Source organism: Rhineura floridana, chromosome 19 (assembly GCF_030035675.1).
Source record: "Rhineura floridana isolate rRhiFlo1 chromosome 19, rRhiFlo1.hap2, whole genome shotgun sequence".
Classification (NCBI taxonomy): domain Eukaryota; kingdom Metazoa; phylum Chordata; class Lepidosauria; order Squamata; family Rhineuridae; genus Rhineura; species Rhineura floridana.
In genome coordinates this window covers 24656474-24675160 of record NC_084498.1, presented here as the reverse complement: position 1 = coordinate 24675160, position 18687 = coordinate 24656474, and the positions used below count along the sequence as shown (strand labels likewise).

General features: G+C 50.3%; 1 protein-coding gene across 1 annotated transcript in view; it reads right to left on the bottom strand.

The window, feature by feature from the left end:
- Positions 1–5369: 5369 nt before the first annotated feature.
- Positions 5370–18687, bottom strand: part of TBC1D10A (TBC1 domain family member 10A) — a 36413-nt gene continuing 23095 nt past the window's right edge. Inside the window, exons 3-9 of the mRNA XM_061602583.1 lie at positions 16073–16180; positions 13894–14000; positions 12396–12510; positions 11313–11378; positions 10911–11100; positions 9646–9800; positions 5370–7586 (exon numbers count right to left, since the gene is read on the bottom strand). Of these exons, the coding sequence (XP_061458567.1) occupies positions 7203–7586; positions 9646–9800; positions 10911–11100; positions 11313–11378; positions 12396–12510; positions 13894–14000; positions 16073–16180 (1125 nt within the window). The 3' untranslated portion in view covers positions 5370–7202. The remainder of the gene's footprint in view (positions 7587–9645; positions 9801–10910; positions 11101–11312; positions 11379–12395; positions 12511–13893; positions 14001–16072; positions 16181–18687) is intronic.

Sequence of the window (18687 nt, the reverse complement as noted above, 5' to 3'; positions counted from 1 at the left end):
GGTCTCACAGAATAATCTCCAGAATTCAGATCTCAGACAACTGCTCATCATCAACCTCACTTGTCAAGATTCACGTCGTAGGCAGAATTCCTCTGAGCCTGTAACATACTTGCTCTTCTGGGCAGCCTCAGTCATGGCTCAATACATCACAATCAAAGCTTGCTACATCACATTTTGTGGGTGGATTCAAGCGCATTACCAGAACTTCAGGTTTGCGCATTTAAAGCGGATTAAAGCACTCTGTCGCCGTACTGCTACAAATCCACTTCTTAAAAAACCACTGGACTTTTTGCGGTTTAGGAAGTAACGGGGAAATGCATTGCAAAGCACAGTATAAATGAATGATCAATGGGAAGATGTGTAAACGCCCTGCAAGTAAATCACAAAGAACAATCATGGTCGTAGAACCACCCTGCAAACAAATCAGAATGAATGCTCAGTGAAGACCAGACATAGCCTGGTTGGCGTTGACCTGTGACAGCGCTTTTCAGTGGTGGCTCCGTGTGTGTGGAATGCCCTCCCCAGTGAGGTGTGGACATCACTGGACAGAAGAATGTTTTTATCTGCACCTTTTTGGGGGGAAGGTTTTTATTGGCACCTGACTTTTAGAATGCTTTTTTGTTGCATTGTTTTGTTTGCTGCTCTGAGTTCCTTTGGCAGGAAGGGTGGATTATAATTTTTAAAAATAATAAGCACCGCATAAGCATTGTGCAAGCAAATCAGGATGAACCTACCACCAATCATACTCAGCTTACAACAAAGGAAGCAATAAAAACACATAGGTGAGTATTTATTTATTTATTTAATTTATTATTTATTTATTTATTTATTTATTTTATTACATTTCTAGACCGCCCTATAGCAATAAGCTCCCAGGGCAGTGAACAGCATAATAAAACAGTTGTATTGGTTGTGGTATCTACTCCAGCTTTCCCTGGGCCACTGGCAGCTGGCGACTCCGTGGGGCAATGGAATCCAGGCCGAGTTTTAGTCTGAACATTCAAGCAGTCCAAGGGGCTTAACCTATTGTGGGACTAGGTTTCAGCACCTTGGACAGCTCCTTGAAAGTTTGGACTAAAACCCGTAGTGGATTTCATTGCCCCGCTGACATGGAGCCACCAGCTGCGACTGCCCTGGGCTTATGCAGAAAAGAGCCAATCCTGTTTGGAACATTCCCTGCGTTCTCCGCAGCCTTTCCAGCCCACGTGAAGGGAGGGGCAGAGAATGGGTGAGTGGGAGAAGCAGAGGAACAGAGGGGCAAGGAAGGCATTTAGTGGCAGTTGAGGGAGTGGAAGGGGGGGAGCCTTCTGGCGAGACATTTTGGCTCTGGGTGTGGGTGGGCTGAGATTGCAGGTCTCACAGGGGCAAAGCCCACTTCGATCTTCAGGCCCTGAGCCATGCCAGTGTGCGTGGAGGGGGCGCGGGCACACACACCTCAGTAAACAAATAACCGCTGTGCACTCGTACAGCTTTTCACATGCCACATTCAACAAGTGAACAGTCTATTTAGACAGCACACAAGCTGTGCAAATCAGGAAGGGCACACACTTTCACACAAACACTTGTACCTGCATAGGGACAGCTTATACCTGTGTTCAGCGTAATGTGTGAACGCGACGGGTGGGACAGGCTTACGTGATGGGTCTGTTGCTGAGTCATGGGCTACCACCTATTTTTTGTGATTTTAAGCCCTGAGGGCCGCATACCTTCGGAGACACTCTTTCGGGGGCTGGATGCAGGGATGGGTGGAGCCACAAGCAAAAAGTGGGTGGAGCAATGGATGTGAGTTGTTATCTTTGTACAGGATCTGGACATGTAGAAGTAATCTCTTTTTAACTTGCTGTTGCTTTTAATTCTCTTCTGAATGTTTCAAAATGCTTGTTGTTGATTTTCTTGATAATGTTTGGTTTTTAATATTTTTTTTGTTCTTTTACAATCAGGCGGTATATAAATTCTGTCACATAAAATCAATCAATAAATACAGTAAGCTACATTCTGGCCACGCAAGTCAGAGAGGGCACAAACACATGCACATACCTCTCTCCTTCTACCAGCCAGGCAAGCAAGAAGCAGGAAAGCTGGCTTCTTTCCTCTCCAGCAGTACCATTAATGTCTGCACATGAATCAAAGAGTCGGCTTTATATGGAAAGTCGCTGCCAGTCAGTGTAAACAACACTGAACTAGATGGATCAATGGCCTAACTCAATGGAAGGCAGTATCCTATGCTGCTGTTTAAATCAACCCTTAATACAGGATCATGAGGACTGGAACTTTACTGCATTTTAGGGCAAGCCAGCGGGCAAGTAGGAACTGAGTGTATGCAACAGACGCAAGACTGAAGCACCATCAAAATGAGCTGCAACATGTGGGGGGACCCAGGATCCAGGGCAAAGGGCCAGTGGTAAAGCCATGCCTGGGCTGCTCTATTTCAGACTACAAACCTGGGGTCACAAGAAGGAACACTTCCCCGTAACAAAACCCATTCCCTTAACCTAGAAAGCTAGCATAGCACATGACCATGGTCAAATGGCAAGCACTGGAGGCCAGGTGGGCAGACACCTTTAATTATTTACCATTTGCTGCATTTTAATTGCATTTCTGTTCGTTAGCATCTCAATCAGAGCTCCACTTTGTACACAGAGCCTTGTGAGTGACCAGGCTTGAAATCTGAACATTAACCCCAGCTTTCCGCAAGCTCGAGCATTTGGTTTTGTGATCAGAAGCAGGAAACAGTCTTCCTGTAGATGCCAGACTCTTAAGTATCTCTAATAGCTGGGATGTTCTACCAGAGACAGTGCTCTTAGTGCAGGAATCAGGGACCTCCAGATGTTGTGGAACTACAACTCCCATCATCCCTGACCATTGGCTGTGCTGGCAACAGCTGATGAGTGTTGGGAGTCTAACAACATTCGGAGCAGAGGGTGGGGAACTGCCAGCCTGCAGGCCTAATTTGGCTCATGATATGTCCTCATTGGGCCTGCAAGGCCATTTTGGCCAAACCATAGGCACCTGGCGTACACCTCATGTCATCAATGATATCAGATGTGGAGTAGGTAAAAATAATCCTAGCTCAGCAGAAGGGGTGTTTGCAGACACCAGCATTCAGCTGATGGGTGAGGCTTTCAAAGCACTGTGTTTGGACTGACCACCTGTCACATTTGGCCCGCGAGAGGTGGCAATTACAGTCTGGTCCTCTGGGCTAAAAAGGTTCCCCACCCAGATTCTTGAAGGCCACAGGTCTCCCCCCAAGCCCCGACACCTAGAGTTGATTCAGAGGACAAGGCAGGAGAAAGCAAGGAAGGATAAATTGTGCACCAGGTGGACAAATGTTTTCTTTCCCTTGCTCGTAACCCTAGAACTTGGGGGACATCCAAGGATGCTGAAGGCCGGAAGATTCAGGACCGACAGAAGAAAGGACTACTTCACACAGTTATATTATGGAATTTGCCCCCACAAGAGGCAGTGAATGGCCACCAACCTCGATGGCTTTAAAACGGGATTGGGCAAATCAGTGGAGGAAAAGGCTATCAAGGGCAACTAGCCACAATGGCTCTGTTCTACCGCCAGTGTCGGAGGCAGCATGTCTCTGAATGCCGAATTGCTGGGAATGAGAACAGAGTGCTACTCTAGATGGGCCATTAGATGATCCAGTTGGGATCTAGACGATCCAGCTGGCTCTTCTTAGGTCCTTCGCATCTGCTTTTATCTAATTGCAGAGATCCCGCAAGAACGCTCAACATTTTGCCTGCAGTAGAGGCATCTTGCAAAGTGCTTTCAATCGATCGGTCAAGCGGAGATGTTGCACCACCACTAAAAAAATTAAACCTGTGCTACCTTAGAGAACCCAAGCAAAGTTCACAGATCAGATTTCAGAGAGGTCAGTGGAGGAATGGGAAAATGACACAGCCTCAAGAGTCGGTCAGTTCTGCAAAGGATTCCTGGGTTCGGGCTTTAGGAGACACTTGTCCTTTTTTTAAAAAAAATGTGTAAACTGGCTTGTGTGATCACTGGTTGAAGGGGCAGGGAGTTATTTATGAGCCTGAAATAAGTTGTGAGTTACAGAATAGCTTCCACATGTATTTAACCAGACTCCAGGGGAAGTGGAGCAAGAACTCCCCCCACCCCTTCCACACGCTCCTATAACAGAATATCACCATTGATGCCCCACTGCTCTGGATTAAGGATTAAAATGAGAGTGGAACGTGGCCAACAAAAAGAGACTTCTCGGTACCTAAACACACCACTGATGTTTCAAAAGAGATCAAGGGTGAGGGGACAGGGTTGTTTTCCCCCCTAAAGCACTTGGCCCCAAAACCTATTAGCTGATCCAAAAGCAGCCTTGAGTATGTGCAGCACACCTTCTCCTCATTGCCACTGCCCACAAATCACAAGCGGGCCCCAAACATTGGGGATTTTGAGCAAAGGCAGGTCCAAATCTTTCTTTTGTTATTCCCAGGGAGGGGTGAGGAGGAATGAAGGGGAGAGAACAAAGCTTTGGGTGTTACCTGCGGCCTGCGACTCTCCAAGGCTAATGGGCAGTGCTTGCAAGACCCCTAGAACACTGGTGCTTGCAAAAGGCACAGCTCTGCAAACCTTGCTTCTGGCATGAGCCGTGTCTTCAGATGCCCCACACCTGACCACGTGTGATGTTAGGTGTAGGGGCCAGTGGGCGTGAGCTGGCCAAAGGTGGAGGCCTAGACCAGTGGGCCAGGTTTCCCACAGCTGGTCTAGCAGGAACCAACAAGTCTTCTAAGTGGAGATTTTTTTATCCCACTTGGTATCTGTATTGAATCTGAATTGATTTTATCCATGCAGTGTGTATGTGTGTAGTTTTAAAATTGTTTTTATAAATGCAGCTGTTTCATGTATGTTTTCATGGTATTGCAAATTGCTTCGGGATGCCTCACAGGAAGCCATTCATAAACAAAAGTGGTAGTAACAACCACCAGTTCCACAATTTGCCCTCCTGCCCCAGAAGATTCCTGGAGATGAGAGTCTGAGTGTTAAGGTCTGCGTTCAAGTCTCAACGCTTGGCCTAGACTCACACTTGTAAAATGGGATATGAGTGTCCTACTTCCCAACGGTGACCACAAAAGGCAGAAACCCCTTTCAAAGTCAGCAAGCACTATGCGGATTATTAGGAAAGCAACCCACCAACGGGGGGGGGGGGCTCCTCTGCAGCAAGGACAATTTGAGAACAACGAAACTGCGTGTCAAGGGGCTGCATGCCTAGCTGCAAAAGACATTCCTTTGGCAACCAAATGCCATTCCCAGAGGCTAGCGAAGCTGTGGCAAAACAGCAGTCTTTCACAGCCTGGCCTTCCTCCCCTCCCTCTGCCAATAGAAGCCCATTCAGACAACACATACCATTTACATAATTCTGCTTTATTTGGTCTTTCGTACAAAAACGCTTTCAGCTTCTGATTTCCTGCTTTCAAAACATACACACAAAACAACCCCACCCCCATTGGTCATCATCTAGCTCTGGGGCAGGGGGAGGAGAAAGAAGAGCCCCCCCCTCCCCACGCCATCTGGGCATATGCTCCTCTGCGCAGGAGAGTCTGGCCATCGGAAAAGGTGAACTCAGGCAGTAGTGTGCCACCCCTACCAATACTCAATCCAGGAAAAGAGGCTGAGATACCATTTTCTTGAACCTCCTTAATAAACTACAGAGGCTCCCAAATTTTGTTGCTTTATCCAGAAATGAAACGGCTGCCTTCCAAAAATAAGGAAGGTTTAACATCAATCTGCAAAGGACTAGAGAGAAGCTTAACGGTGGGTGCACTTTGCATTTTGGAACCTATATTATATGAGAGGCACCTTGTCAGTTGATGGGAGGAGCCACAGACAACCACCAATGGGTGCCGCTCAGTCCCTTTCCCCCTCGGCGCACGCAGGGATCGTTTTTGACTTTATCACCTTAGGGGACCCAAGGCAATTTTTTGAAGGACTTGAGGTCAGGTAACGAAATTTGCCTTTAGTGTCCTGGAAATGAGGTGCCTTGCTCCAAGGGGGAAATCAGAGGGCCACATGTAGAGCTGGGATGTAAACCGGCTAGCACCCAAATCTCACACACCCAATACACAACGCAAGTTATGGGATCTCTACAACCGTTACTCCTATGAAGAAAATTGGTCCAGAAGCGCATGGCGATTTCAATATTCCGATTACAGGTTAGAAAACCTTTTGAAGTTGGTCAAGACAACAAGGGGAGGTGGACACATCTACTTCTCTGACCTTCATACAACTCTGCTGTGAGCTGAAGGGTGGGCAGAACTCACACTGAGAAGTTAACCCATGCACGGGGGCAGAAAACAGTGACATAAGATGGGAGGAGGCCAAGCCCTCCAGGACTTGAATAATTTCCAAATCTCAATGAGTACAAAAATAAAGAGAACCAACAGGCATCCATGACACTTAGGCAACGGAAGGAAGCGTTGCATCAGCTCACCTGGAGAACCCAACGGTAAGGGGAGAAGGCCTAGAGGCCTGTCGGGAGGGGAATGTCAAAAATGACAGAGAGCAGCACAGCTGCTCCTGTGATCGAGTTTGGAATGCAAACCCTGTGAAACGGGAAGACACGATTGCCACCCTGACTGCACTAAGGAAGGTTGACCAACGGCAAACAGGCCAAGAGGATCAAGGAATGGATGCAGTCCTGTCCACCTGGACAGAAAAGGCCAACACTGGCGGGCATGGCCAGCCGACTTGACTCCTGCCGGTCCCCGACAGAGCCAAGGCTCGCCAGACTGGGCCAAGCAGCACTTCCAAAACAGCAATGGTGGCTGTGGAGCAACAAACCGACTTACCTATGCCTATACCTGCTTGATCCATGCTGCCCAAATCCTACAAGGGAGCAGCAAGTGCAACCCCCCCACCCTGTAAAGACTTCCCAATCGCGAGGGACAATGACTACTTCTCTTTTGCCCTCCCCACCCGAGGCTTCAAAAGTGCATTTGGCTATTGCCCATTGGCGACCAGGCTGCCTTGCTGCACACAGTCAAGACCACGCTAGAGAGCCCTTGCCGTCCCGGCTCACCCTGAGTGTCCACATGGCAACAGCAGATACCCCTCAGAACCCCAGCTACCCACCCCCCAACTATGGGTTGCCAGCTCACTCTTGACTGAAGAGGCCACTAAGACCAGCTCCAGAGCAGGCCGGGGAGGCAGTGGTGGTCATGGGGAGTGTTCAGCCACCACATTTACAGGTAAGTGTCCTCGCTCTCCCGAGAGCTCAGGCTCTCCTTGGACTGGCAGAGGAGAGGGGCCTCTGTCTCCAGCAAAGTCCGAGTTCCATTTTCCTCAGGGATGGGGCCGTTGGCCGGGCTGGCTTTCCCTCGCTTGTGCCCCTTTGGCAACTTGCTCTTGCGGCCCTTGGGGGACAGCATGGTGCCGGGGGGGAGGATGATGGAGGGGGAGGGCTCCAGGGCCTTGCGGGAATACGGCTCGGCGTCACTGATGGCCTTGGCGCCGTGGAAGCGTGGAGGGGATTTGTACTGCAGCTCTCCGCGGGTCTCCTTCCATTTCTTGAGCTGGATCAGGTGTTCCCGCTCTATGTGACGCTCCGTCACCGGCAATTCTATGATCTATGGAAGGACAACAAAAATGATCCAGGTGTTCCTTAGATCCAGGTGTTCCTTATGCCAGAACATAATACGGAGCCAAGTAAGGAGAAGGGTCCTTTCCTTACATTTAAGGGTGTTTTCTGTCACCTCTGCAATCAACACCCCAAATATCCACCAGGTTCAGCATCTTAAATAAAGACACGGCAACCCACCCACCCAGTCACTCGAATTCAATAAAACCCCAATGCACATTGACTCCTGATCTTAAACAAGGAACAAGTGCACAGGCTTATTCGAAAGAAAAATGGGCACTGCTGTTCTTGAATTGCCTGTGCCTGTTCTCCAGTTTCCAGGGGAGAGTGCTCTGCTGCCTCTCGCTCACCATCTCAGGCAGAGGAGTTGCTATCTGCTCTGGTAACACTTGGGACTGAGGACTGGCCTCGCCTTCCTTGGCAGCTTTTTAAGGAGAGCAACTAAGGGGTTTATGGTACGGGTGGCTAACTTTTTCAGGGCCAGGGGCCACATTGACTCTCTGGGGATCACATGACAAAGTGGGTGTGGAAAAACTATAAAAACGTGGGTATGGCTGGGTTTTTTTAAAAATAAAAGTTTTTGGAGGGGCTGGGGGGATCGAAAAAAGCTTTTGGCATTGCGGTGAGGTACCTATGGGAGCAATCAGGAAAAAATGGGGGTACAAACAATTTTTGAGGGATGGAAGCCACCCATAGGTTAGCCATCACCAGTCTACGAGATTCACCTCTGCGCTAGTCAGAAGCGATCTTCAGAATACATTTCCCTGTGCTCCTGAACAAATACCTGTTACATGCTGTGCCTTTTGAGTGGTTTAATGCAAAAGGCCAAGCTGCACTAGAGCAGGGGTTTCCAAACTGTGGTGCACAGACCAGCAGTGGCCTGTGAGCTTCATTCAGGCTGTCCGCAGCAAGTTTGTGGATTGGTGGCTGAAGACAGGAGACTGTCACGTTAAACAGTCATATTGCTTTTTAAAATTATATTTCTGTTGCTTTTCTTTCTTTTGCTGTATTTCACTGCACTACAATCTGCATTCTATAGAAAAATTGCTATACAATAAAATGCAACACTTAAGAAATAAATAAAAATAAAAATCATGCAGCATCTAGCACAGTGCGTTACAATCCCTACAACAGGCAGAAAAGCCATTAGGTGGCCCGCCAAGATCCTCCACAATTTTCAGGTGGTTCCCCACAGATCACTGTGCAGGGGCTGCCAGGACGGACTGTACTTTGCCTTTTTGCCCTTCCAATCCAGTTGTAGGATCCCAAAGGATTTTGACCACAAGCTCACAGTAAACCTGCTATGGAAACGCTACTCCAGCAGAGGGCAGCATTGCCCTGCAATCATCAATAGCATTTCAAGACGTCTAAAGCTTCCTTCAGTAGGGTATGCCACTGATCTGCCTAGCCTGTTACTGTCCGACAGCTCCTTCAAGGCTAACAGGCAAGACTCTGTCCCCACCCTGCTTCCCGATAACCTTTAATGGCAGATCCTGGAGAGGCTGAACCCTTTAGGCACACGTGTGCTCTGCACCAGGGGTGAGCAGACAGGAAATCTGAACATCTTGGGGTGATCTGCAGCAGATCCTCAAGGATTTTCAACTGTCAGTGGTTTCAGCAGCAACAAAAACAACAAAAGACCTCCATGTGACACAGAATTCTGGTTCCCTATGCTTGACAAAGAGTTCTGTGTAGCTCGGAAACAGACATGCTCGAATATCAACACAAGCTACTCCAAGCAACGTGGTTTTTATTCCGCAGCGCAGCCAAATGCTTTTCAGGAAGGGTGGTAGTAGTACAATTGCAACAAGGTTGCCATGAATCCCAGGGAAAGCAATTCTGGTTCCATGTCTTCAGAACCATGGGCCTTTCTCAGGGATTCCCAGCTAGTCCTGCCCACTGACTTGGGGAAACCGAGGCAGCAACCAGTGCTAAGAACCACAGTGGGGAAAGCGACTGACTTCATTCTGATCAGGCTACTGACTTGCAGTCGACCAGGGTGGAGAAAGCGACTGAGCAGGCTGGGGCTGCCCCCATTTCCATTTTACCTCTTGCACAAGGAAAGTCTCCTGCATGATCTTGGGGTGCAGCGCCCTCAGCTGCTCCATCGTCTCATACTGCCCCTGGCAGGATTTCAGCTTCTCCGAAGAGCCCAGGGTGTGTTTCAGCAGCACCAGACCCACTCGGAAGATAATCTTGACTCCTGGAAAAGGAGAGTCAGCCGTCAGCAAATACCCCGTTGTTGGAAAGGTCACCAGAAGGCAAGATGCAAGCCAATCCAGCTGTCCACCCCAAGTTAGAATAAGTCTATCCTGCATTATAGCCCTGAAGACAGGACTGGGGAGCTGCAGGCCTGAAAACAAATGCGGCCCTCCAGGCCTCTCCATCAGGCCCTCAAGACTCCTCAGTCCACATCCCATACCAATTTGTGAGAGTGCATGTAGAGAGAAATCTCTGGCTTTGGTGTGTGCCCCCCGTACAAAAGGCAAGCGCCTTATCCCATTGCTCTGCCCACTCTAGCCTCCAGCCCCGCCTGCCACTGGGATGGACCTCCCCAGAGGATTCCATGCAAGCAAATGCGGCCCTTGGGCTGAAAAAAGTTCCCCACCCGGGAGGCAGAATTGGTCCAAGGCACACAGTGCTATTCTGCTGGTAACAGCTGAGCAAATCTCGGTTTGGCAGTCGCCTTCCTCAAAAGGAAATGCCCAACAAGAGCTGATCAACATTCTCAGAAACACACACGTGTACATTTGCGCACTTGGAAAATGGGTCTTCCCTTTCCTCCTAAAGTCCATTAAGTGAAAGGAAGCATTTAAGAGGAGAGCCATCATTGTGACGTAGTGAAAAGAAAGAGCGGGTTAGAGTTTGAGCCAAAGGGTAATGGCTTAAACTCCTGCTCAGCTATAAAGCTTTTTGGATGATCTTGGACCCGTCCCTCTCTCTCTCGCACACACACTTGCGCACACACACAGCCTCTCCTGCCCCAAAGCGTGGCTGTAAGGATAAACATGAGATGCTTATATTGCTCTAAACACTCAGGAGAAGTGTGCCCATTGCAAATGTAATCTGAAAACAAAATCCTGGCATTCCTGGATATGAAGATGCAGGTGCCTGACTGTCAGCAGGTGGCAGCAGATCAGTACAAACCAAATCTCGCAACCCCACCCCACCATGGAAAATGGAAGCCCAGAATTTAAAAAACGTCTTTGCCAGCTGCCCCACACCTGCCCTTTCCCCTCCCCTCCAATTAGCCAGCCAGCCACTAAGCAATGCCCATCAGTGCCGGCAGGAAGGGGAGCCTTCAAGCTGGTACCTTCGCAGAAAAACATGTCCCAGACCCGCAGCACAGAGCTCCAGGGCAAGGTCCTGGAGAAGGCACACATGAACCATTCTGTCATGTAGAGGATGGGATCGATCTTCTGCTTGCTCAGGTGCTTGTAGGCCACAGGCGAGACCCTGTGAAGCAGGGAGAAGAGGATCTCCCCATCCAGCTGGATGGCCTCCTGCATGAAGGAACCAGGATCAGGGCAGGCAAAGGGGGAAGAGAAGGCCCGGGATGTCCCAGACACCTACCCACCCTGCCAAACCAGGAGATTTGTTCAGCCTTACCTGGAGAGGCTGGGGGACTGTACCTGGGGCCACGGGCATGGCCTACCACTAAGCTACAGCCCTCCCCACAGGAGGGCCCAGGACACCATACAGGAGCATCGCTCACCAGCTTGTCACTGTAGTAGCCGGGAAGGTACTTCTCACAGATCTGAACAAGGCACCAAAAAGCTTGCTGAAAAGCAGGGAGAGGGGGAAGAAGACGTTACTCTACAGTGCGGAGTCAACTGGCGCAATGTGGCGACAGCATGAATTTGGGGTGATCGCTGTAAAGACTGACTTAGCAACCGGCCATCCACCAGTTGCTTTTCTCATCTCTGCACTCCCGTGATGGGAAAAGCTGCTACGGGCACAGTTCTCCCTTCTGTTCCAGCCCTTCAGTGCGGCTTCATGAACCCCGCTTGCTCCCACAGAGGAAACAGCGTAAGGGAGGATCACGCATGTGCTGAGAGTGGGACGCTGCAGCCATTTGGACAGAGCGGCTCCCTGCACATCTCTGGCTGTTTCAACCCCACTGAGGCTGAAAGCGTGCAGGGGAGCATGGCTTCAGCTCGCCTTGTGCAGCTGTCCGGCACGTGTGGATTCAGCTTGGCCAAAGCCTCACCGCACCCCTCCCTCCCATAACATTGCAGAGCAGCCACTGGCCAACTCTAGGGCCAGGCCTACTGGGGCAGAAGGCCCAGACTGCTTCTGAAGCCGGCTTCCAGATATGAGAGGCAGGAGAGAAGAGGAACCAGGGCCACTCCAGACCACAGAGAGACTCCTTATCAGGAGATTTAAAAAGACAACCCCATGCGTGTATAAAGCGATGGTGAGGAACCGTTTGGCCCTTCAGATGTGGCCAGGGATGATAGGAGCTGTAGTTCAGCAACATCTGGAGGGACAAATAAAAGGCTGAGCCACCTGTTCCCCAAGCCCCTAATCAAATTCAAAGCCTGTTGTGCCCATTTTAAAGTGGTGGGTTTTCAAAGCCATAAAGTAGTTGATCATGTGTCATTTTGCATTCGCAAAAAGAGAGAAGAGGTATGTGGAGCGGTCCCGCACGGTCGGGGGGGGGGGCTGGGAGCAGGGGGCCTGGGGCAGGCTGGCGCCTAAGCACCTAGTCACGCCTGGCGCAGGCCCTGGATGTAAATATAATAAATTTAAATAAAGTAAATCAGCGGGCCTTTGTTTGACGCAAGCAGCAGCCTACCTCTGCAGGCATATGCATCAGCAACACCGCAGCAATCGGCGCCTGGGCTTGGCAGTAACCCTCCTCCGGCCGGTAGAGCGTGTAGGCCTTCAGTACCCGGAACAAGTCTTGCTGCCTGCAGGAAAAGAGCAGCCCACATCACAGACATAAGGACTGGGGAAAACACAGGGAGCAGGCACCCTGCTACTCCCAAGCGGAGCTCGGCCCAAGAAACCCAGATGTAGAAGCGCACGGAAGCCAAGATGTTTGCCATGGGGGCCCACGAGGAAGCCAGCTGCAGCCTAGTGAGTCCTGGGTTCAAATCTCACCTCTGCTGCAAGCTCAGCAGGTGGCAAACTGTCACTGCCCCACTGCCCCATCAGGATGATACAGGCCGAACTGACTGGGTTGTTTTAAAAGCAGGGGTGAGGGATCTGCGGCCATTCAGGCGTTGCTGAATTACAACTCCCATTGGCTGTGCTGGCTGGGGCTGAGGAGAGATGGAGCCCATTGATTTCCAGAGGGTCGTATGTTTTCCTGGCCCTGTTTGAAGGATTGTCATTATGGAAAGAGCTTTGAACACTTAGAAAAGTGCTGTGAAAAAATATCCCGTTAGTGGTCGAGTCAGGTTTGACTACCTGCAAATAACCATGCTTATGGTTGGCCCGAGACCGTTTCTACTCCCGCAAAGGACACTTGGAGATAAGCGTGGCAGTACTTAATGAAATTTGAAAGAGATCCCCTCTGAGCTGGAGAGGGGAAGCCACTCGGTAGGATTTCCTTCGGACCCGTACCCCTTTCCTTTACCAGGAAAGCTGAGAAGGGGTGGGGAGAAAGACAAACTCTTTGGCAACTCGTACTCGAGCTACAACAAATAATGATGCAAATTTGCTCGTTTGCCTAACCCACAGAGGCTGCAGGATCCTGCTGCCCTTGGCGCTAAAAAGAGAACTAAACTTCTGCGCCAAGCACACAGTCCTGCGATCACTGTAAACAATACAGATGATGGCAGTTGATTGCACCCACAGCCCAAAGGGAAAGGATCACTGGTATTCATCCAAGAGCATTATTTCCTCCCCAGCCCAGGCAACCCTCCCACCCCAAACATCGTCAGGCATGCCCGGAACGGCCTCTCTTTGTATACCAGACATGCCCAGGTGGTCAAAGAAGCTTGAACAACCTGGCAGAGAGAACTTCCTTATAGCCGCTGCCCTTTGCAAATCCACCTTCCCTGGCCCCTGCCAGCAAGCCCTGAGTGGCATTTGCACAGAGGTTTCAGATGCCAACAATGCAGTGCTAGGCAACCTGCAAAACACACCTCAAGGAAAGCTGTGAAGTGTGCCCATTGCTGTGGTCTCCAATCCACCACCGGGGTGTGTGTGTTGGTATCTGGCTGCCTCCAAAAATAACAATCAGCTGATGGTTGGATTTGGGGAGAGGGGGGGCAGGGGGAAGCAACTCCACAATGCCACACAGAGTCAATAAAAAGGTAAGGAAAGATCCCAGAGATCCAGCTTACCCGTGGCCTCCACGAGCAACAAACATTTCGTGGAACGGGAATTGCCTGTGGAGATCCCGTTCAATCACATCCAGCCATTTGGGGTCGCCCGGGGCCACGTCCAGCTCCTGTGGATGAGACACAGTAACCACTTCATGGGTTGCAAGGTTCCAACGGAGAAATAAGGAAAAGTCACTAGGACAGTTGTCTCCTACATTTTCAAAACAACAACCCCAAAGGAGAGTGGGCTATCTGCCTTCAAGTCGATTACGACTTATGGCGACCCTATGAATCAGTGACCTCCAAGAGCATCTGTTGTGAGCCACCCTGTTCAGATCTTGTACGTTCAGGTCTGTGGCTTCCTTGATGGAATCAATCTATCTCTTGTTTGGTCTTTGGCCTTTGGGATTCCTTTCATGGAGCAAAGTGAGTGGACTACCCAAATGCCTAGTACTAAGACAGACTCTCCCTCTTGTTTGAGTTGACACAGTCGGTTAAAAGTGGTACTAACAAAAAACCCTCACTCAATAGCCGAAGGAGTTGGAAATATGCAACCAGTTTGACACTGGAGAGGTTGAGGCAGATCATATTCTGGCATCCTCAAACAAGTTCTTGGAGAGAGGGCGAGAGACCAGATCTGAAAAAACTGCCTTACACCAGGCCAGAGAATTTGTCCATCAGTGCCTACTGGCCACGATAACTATGTTTTCCTTCCACTGTTGGAGGCAGTATCCTCTGGATACTGCTGGGAATCACAAGCGAGGAGAGCACTCCTGCACTCAGGTCCTGCTTGCAGACTTCCTAGAAGCAGCATCAGGTTGGCCAGTGTGAGAACAGGATGCTGGACTAGATGGGCCCCTGGCCTGATCCTGCAGGGCTCTTGTCTATTCTGCCTGGCAACGGCTCTCCAAGGTCTCAAGAGGAGGCCTTTCCCTGTTAGCTCCTAGCAGACCCTTTTAAATGGAGATGCCTCCATGTGCAAACCATGTGCTCTTCCCCTGAGCTACAGGCCCTCACTAGATCCCTTATTAAGCCGCAGCGGAAGGATTGCCCAAACTCCCCAAAGCCAGAGAAACTTCTATCGTGCTCTGTAAGCCCTGACTACCAGGTCAGGCATGGAACTGGCGATGCGTGACTGACCCGTTAACTACCGGTCCAGGATCTTCTAGGCTAGGGCCATGCCAGCTACTGAGACCTGTTTCTTAGGTGCAATAGCAAAGTTCTGCCCAGACAGCAAGGCTGGAAGGGCTGAAGGAAAAGGTGAGGGATCAACAAAGGAGGGTGGGGTCAAGGGTGACCTGATGGTATGTTCTTGACTGTTATGATTCATAAAAAAAACCTTGTTCTTTATTTAAAAATCACTATATATTGGAAAGTAGCTGAAGGCAAGGTGCCACAGATGGCAAAGGATGCCCCCCCCTTTTTGTTACCTACTGTAGAGAAATTACCCAGCACCAAAACTGCAAGCTCAAATCCTTGTTAAGGGTGCAATGTCCACACAACTCGTTACATTTTAGCACAGAGTGGGAGGCACCCTTGGCAGACTTTGCCCTGAAAGAACAGGAGAACAGCCTCGTAGGATCAAACCAGGGGCTAAACTAGACACGACATTAAATGTGTCTGTACATTCCATTTAAGCCTCGTGGTCCTCTCCGCCATCTAAGCCACGGACATCACTCCGTAGCGAAAGCCCTTCCCAGCCAGGTGAAACAGCACCTTTCATCTGTCCTGAATAGTAGTGTAGTGGCTAATTCAGAAGTGCAGGGTCCCTTCATGACAGTCACAGCCATGCCCCCTCCCATCCTTTGTTTTCCCCTGCTGGGTCGAGAATGAGACTCTTGTTAATGCCTTCTCCCACAGCAACAGACATCCCTAGCAGCCAATCAGCATGAAAGGGGAGAGTGTTAGCTACTGATAAGAGTCTTCTCAGTGGCTGATTGACCTCCTTTCACTCTGACTGGCTCCAATCAGCAGGAAAAGAACAAGAAAGCATGCTGGAAGACTCTTCTCAGTGGCTAACACATTCCCTTTTCATGCTGATTGGATTATAGGATGCTGGAGATCTGGGGACCCTCTAAGACCCTGCGAGACCCCCAGGCAACCACACCCCTGGTCCTGAACCTTCTGACAATGAATGACCCTGTAATGTGTAGGAATGAGAGAAAAAAATAGTCTTATCCCGCCTCGAGAAATGCCTTACATCAAACTTCCCAGAGTTTTGCTCCAATTTGACTTTGCCTCCTGAGAGGTATTGCCAGGCCCGACCCCGCAGCGATGGGGGGATCCCCTTCTGGCATCGCAGCCGGATCTGAAAAGGCAAAGCAGCCATCAGCGAGGTGCGAGAAAAGCTACAATCCACACACAGGATACAGTTCCCGGCTATGCCACTGGTTGAACAAGGAAAGAGACAAACTCATTTGTCTTAACCTCTTCATCTTTTCTTTTAAAGTTTCTTAGGAAAACGTACACAGGCTGTATAAACCGGGAGTAGGCTAGGTTTTTCAGCCTGAGGGCCACATTCACTCCCTTCTGGGGGCCGCGTGTCAGTCAGTGGTGGTGAAGCAATGAATGTAAATTTTACCTTTGAATGTGCAAAGCGGGGACAGTGAGGGGTGTGGTCTGGGGAGAGTTCCAAGGGCTGGATGGAGAGACCTGGAGGGCCACATTTGGCTGCCTGGGCCTGAGGCTCCCCCATCACTGCCAGAAAGACCCCTAAAACATGTACCTACATACTTGCAATGAATGAGGATGCTGTCAGAACATGAAGCAAGCCAGCAGCATCACTCGGTTGTGGACTGTTACGTAGGAGCAATCACTGGACTCCGCATGCCTTGCCCGCCCGCAACAGGCCTCTGTCAAGCCGATTGCAAACAGCTCACTTTGGTGAAGCTCAGATTCTGCTTCCTAGGGCTTAGCAAAGACTATCCTAGCAGCTGTTTGAGAAGGAAGAGAATAGGAGAGTCAAGATGCACAACAGGGACAAGAGGGGCTAGTCACGGAATCATAGAATAGTAGAGTTGGAAGGGGCCTGTAAGGCCATCAAGTCCAACCCCCTGCTCAATGCAGGAATCCAAATCAAAGCAAATCAAAGTCTGTGGCCTTCTAGACGTTGCTGGACGACAGCTCCCATAATCCCTGACCTTTGGCCATGCCGACTGGGACTGGCATTAGCCAACTCTGGAGGGACCACAGGCTCTCCTCCCTGCCCCCCGTTCGGAGGGTTTCAGAGAGGGTACTTGCCTGAAGAAAAATCCCCTGCAAAGCAGAGAAGAATCTGGTCAAGATATGTCACCCCCACACACACGCCCCGAGAACAAATCAATGCTTATCACCCCAGACAGCACAGCTAAGCGTAAGCAACGATGGGCTGTTTTTAAACATCAGTTTTGTATTTGGCTTTGTGTTTGTGGTATTTTTAGGATGCTGCAAATAGCCTAAGGGATTTTCCTCTGAAATATGAAGCAGTGTGTATAAATGCCCTAAATCAATAGATATAGATTTGCTCAGGGGCGAAGCTAAGGGCTCCCCTCAGAAAAATTTCAAGGGAAGAAACTCCAGAGCTGTGATATGGGTGGAAGTGGCTGGGCGGGGGGAGGAGAGGGAAACAAACCTAGGCCGGAGCTGCCGTCATGGGAAGGTGCCAGAGTTTAAACGCTGGAAAAACATAAAAGGAAATCTGAAGGTCTGCAACAGACAGAGGAGTCAGCAGTCTAAGGCAGGGACCGGCTTCCACAGTCCACGTCAGCGAGAGCCAGCCGCACAGTTCTCTCTGCCCCGTCACCCCCACATGTCTGTTGGGAAAGGCAGCTTCCACTGCTAACACCAACGGCAACCGGGGAGGCATCATTCTGCTGGGCAACCTAACATGCTCTTTGATGCCAGGGGGAGGAAAGAGGCAGGGGCATCTCCCTCCAAGGAACAGACAGCCTCAACCTGCAGGTGAAACGAGGGGGGGCCGTTGGAAAGGCAAGGAGCCAGGGCTTGGAGGCAGCCTTAGAAAGAGGGCCAAGACACAGGGTGCAGAGCTGACTGGCTCCCCACGAGGCTGGCAGATTGACAGAGCGAACAAGACAGAATGGGCTGCCAGGGATGTTCAGCCTCGACGAAAAGGCTTCGTCTTGGGAAACACCAGCTGCCACCTCAAAAGCTGGCCCAGGGAGGTGGGCAGGGGCCAGGTGACTTCAGAGCGTCACACTACCCCTTGGAACCCACTCCCATGCCAAGCAGGAACGGATGTAAGCAGAATTCGGCACAACTGATTCAGGTTGCAGAACTTATCCAGTGCTGCACGCAAATCAACCCAGGCACAAAAATAAGAGAGGGCAAAGGGTTTGGGAAATGAGACTGCGAAGGCAGCACCTCTTCCCACTTGCGATTCACAGCGACTGGGACTCTGAGGCATCCTGCCTCTCACAGTGGAGGGAGAACACAGCTTTTATCCTCCCCTAAATTGATCTCAGCCTCTTTTAAAGCCATCGCTCCAGCTTGCGGGAGCCAACGCGACAGTTTCACTATGCACTGCGTGACGTGTTCTCTTCCGTCCATCCGGAATCTTCCAAAATCCAGCTTCATGGATTGGCCCCAGGTTCTCCATCGTGCATAATTGCACGTTCCTCCAGGTGGGCTTCTCCACCCGCACATAGCCCTTTGTTTCTCCACAGAGTGAAGCCCGAAGCCTGGCAAAACGGTAACGTGCCAGGAAGATCACGGCTCCTTCTGCTGTCGTCTGACCTCTGCGCTCTAGCTTCCAGGCGGGGCTTTCTCCATAGCAGTTTCAAGCTCTGAGTCCTTCCTGTTTAAGCCTGTACTCTTAAA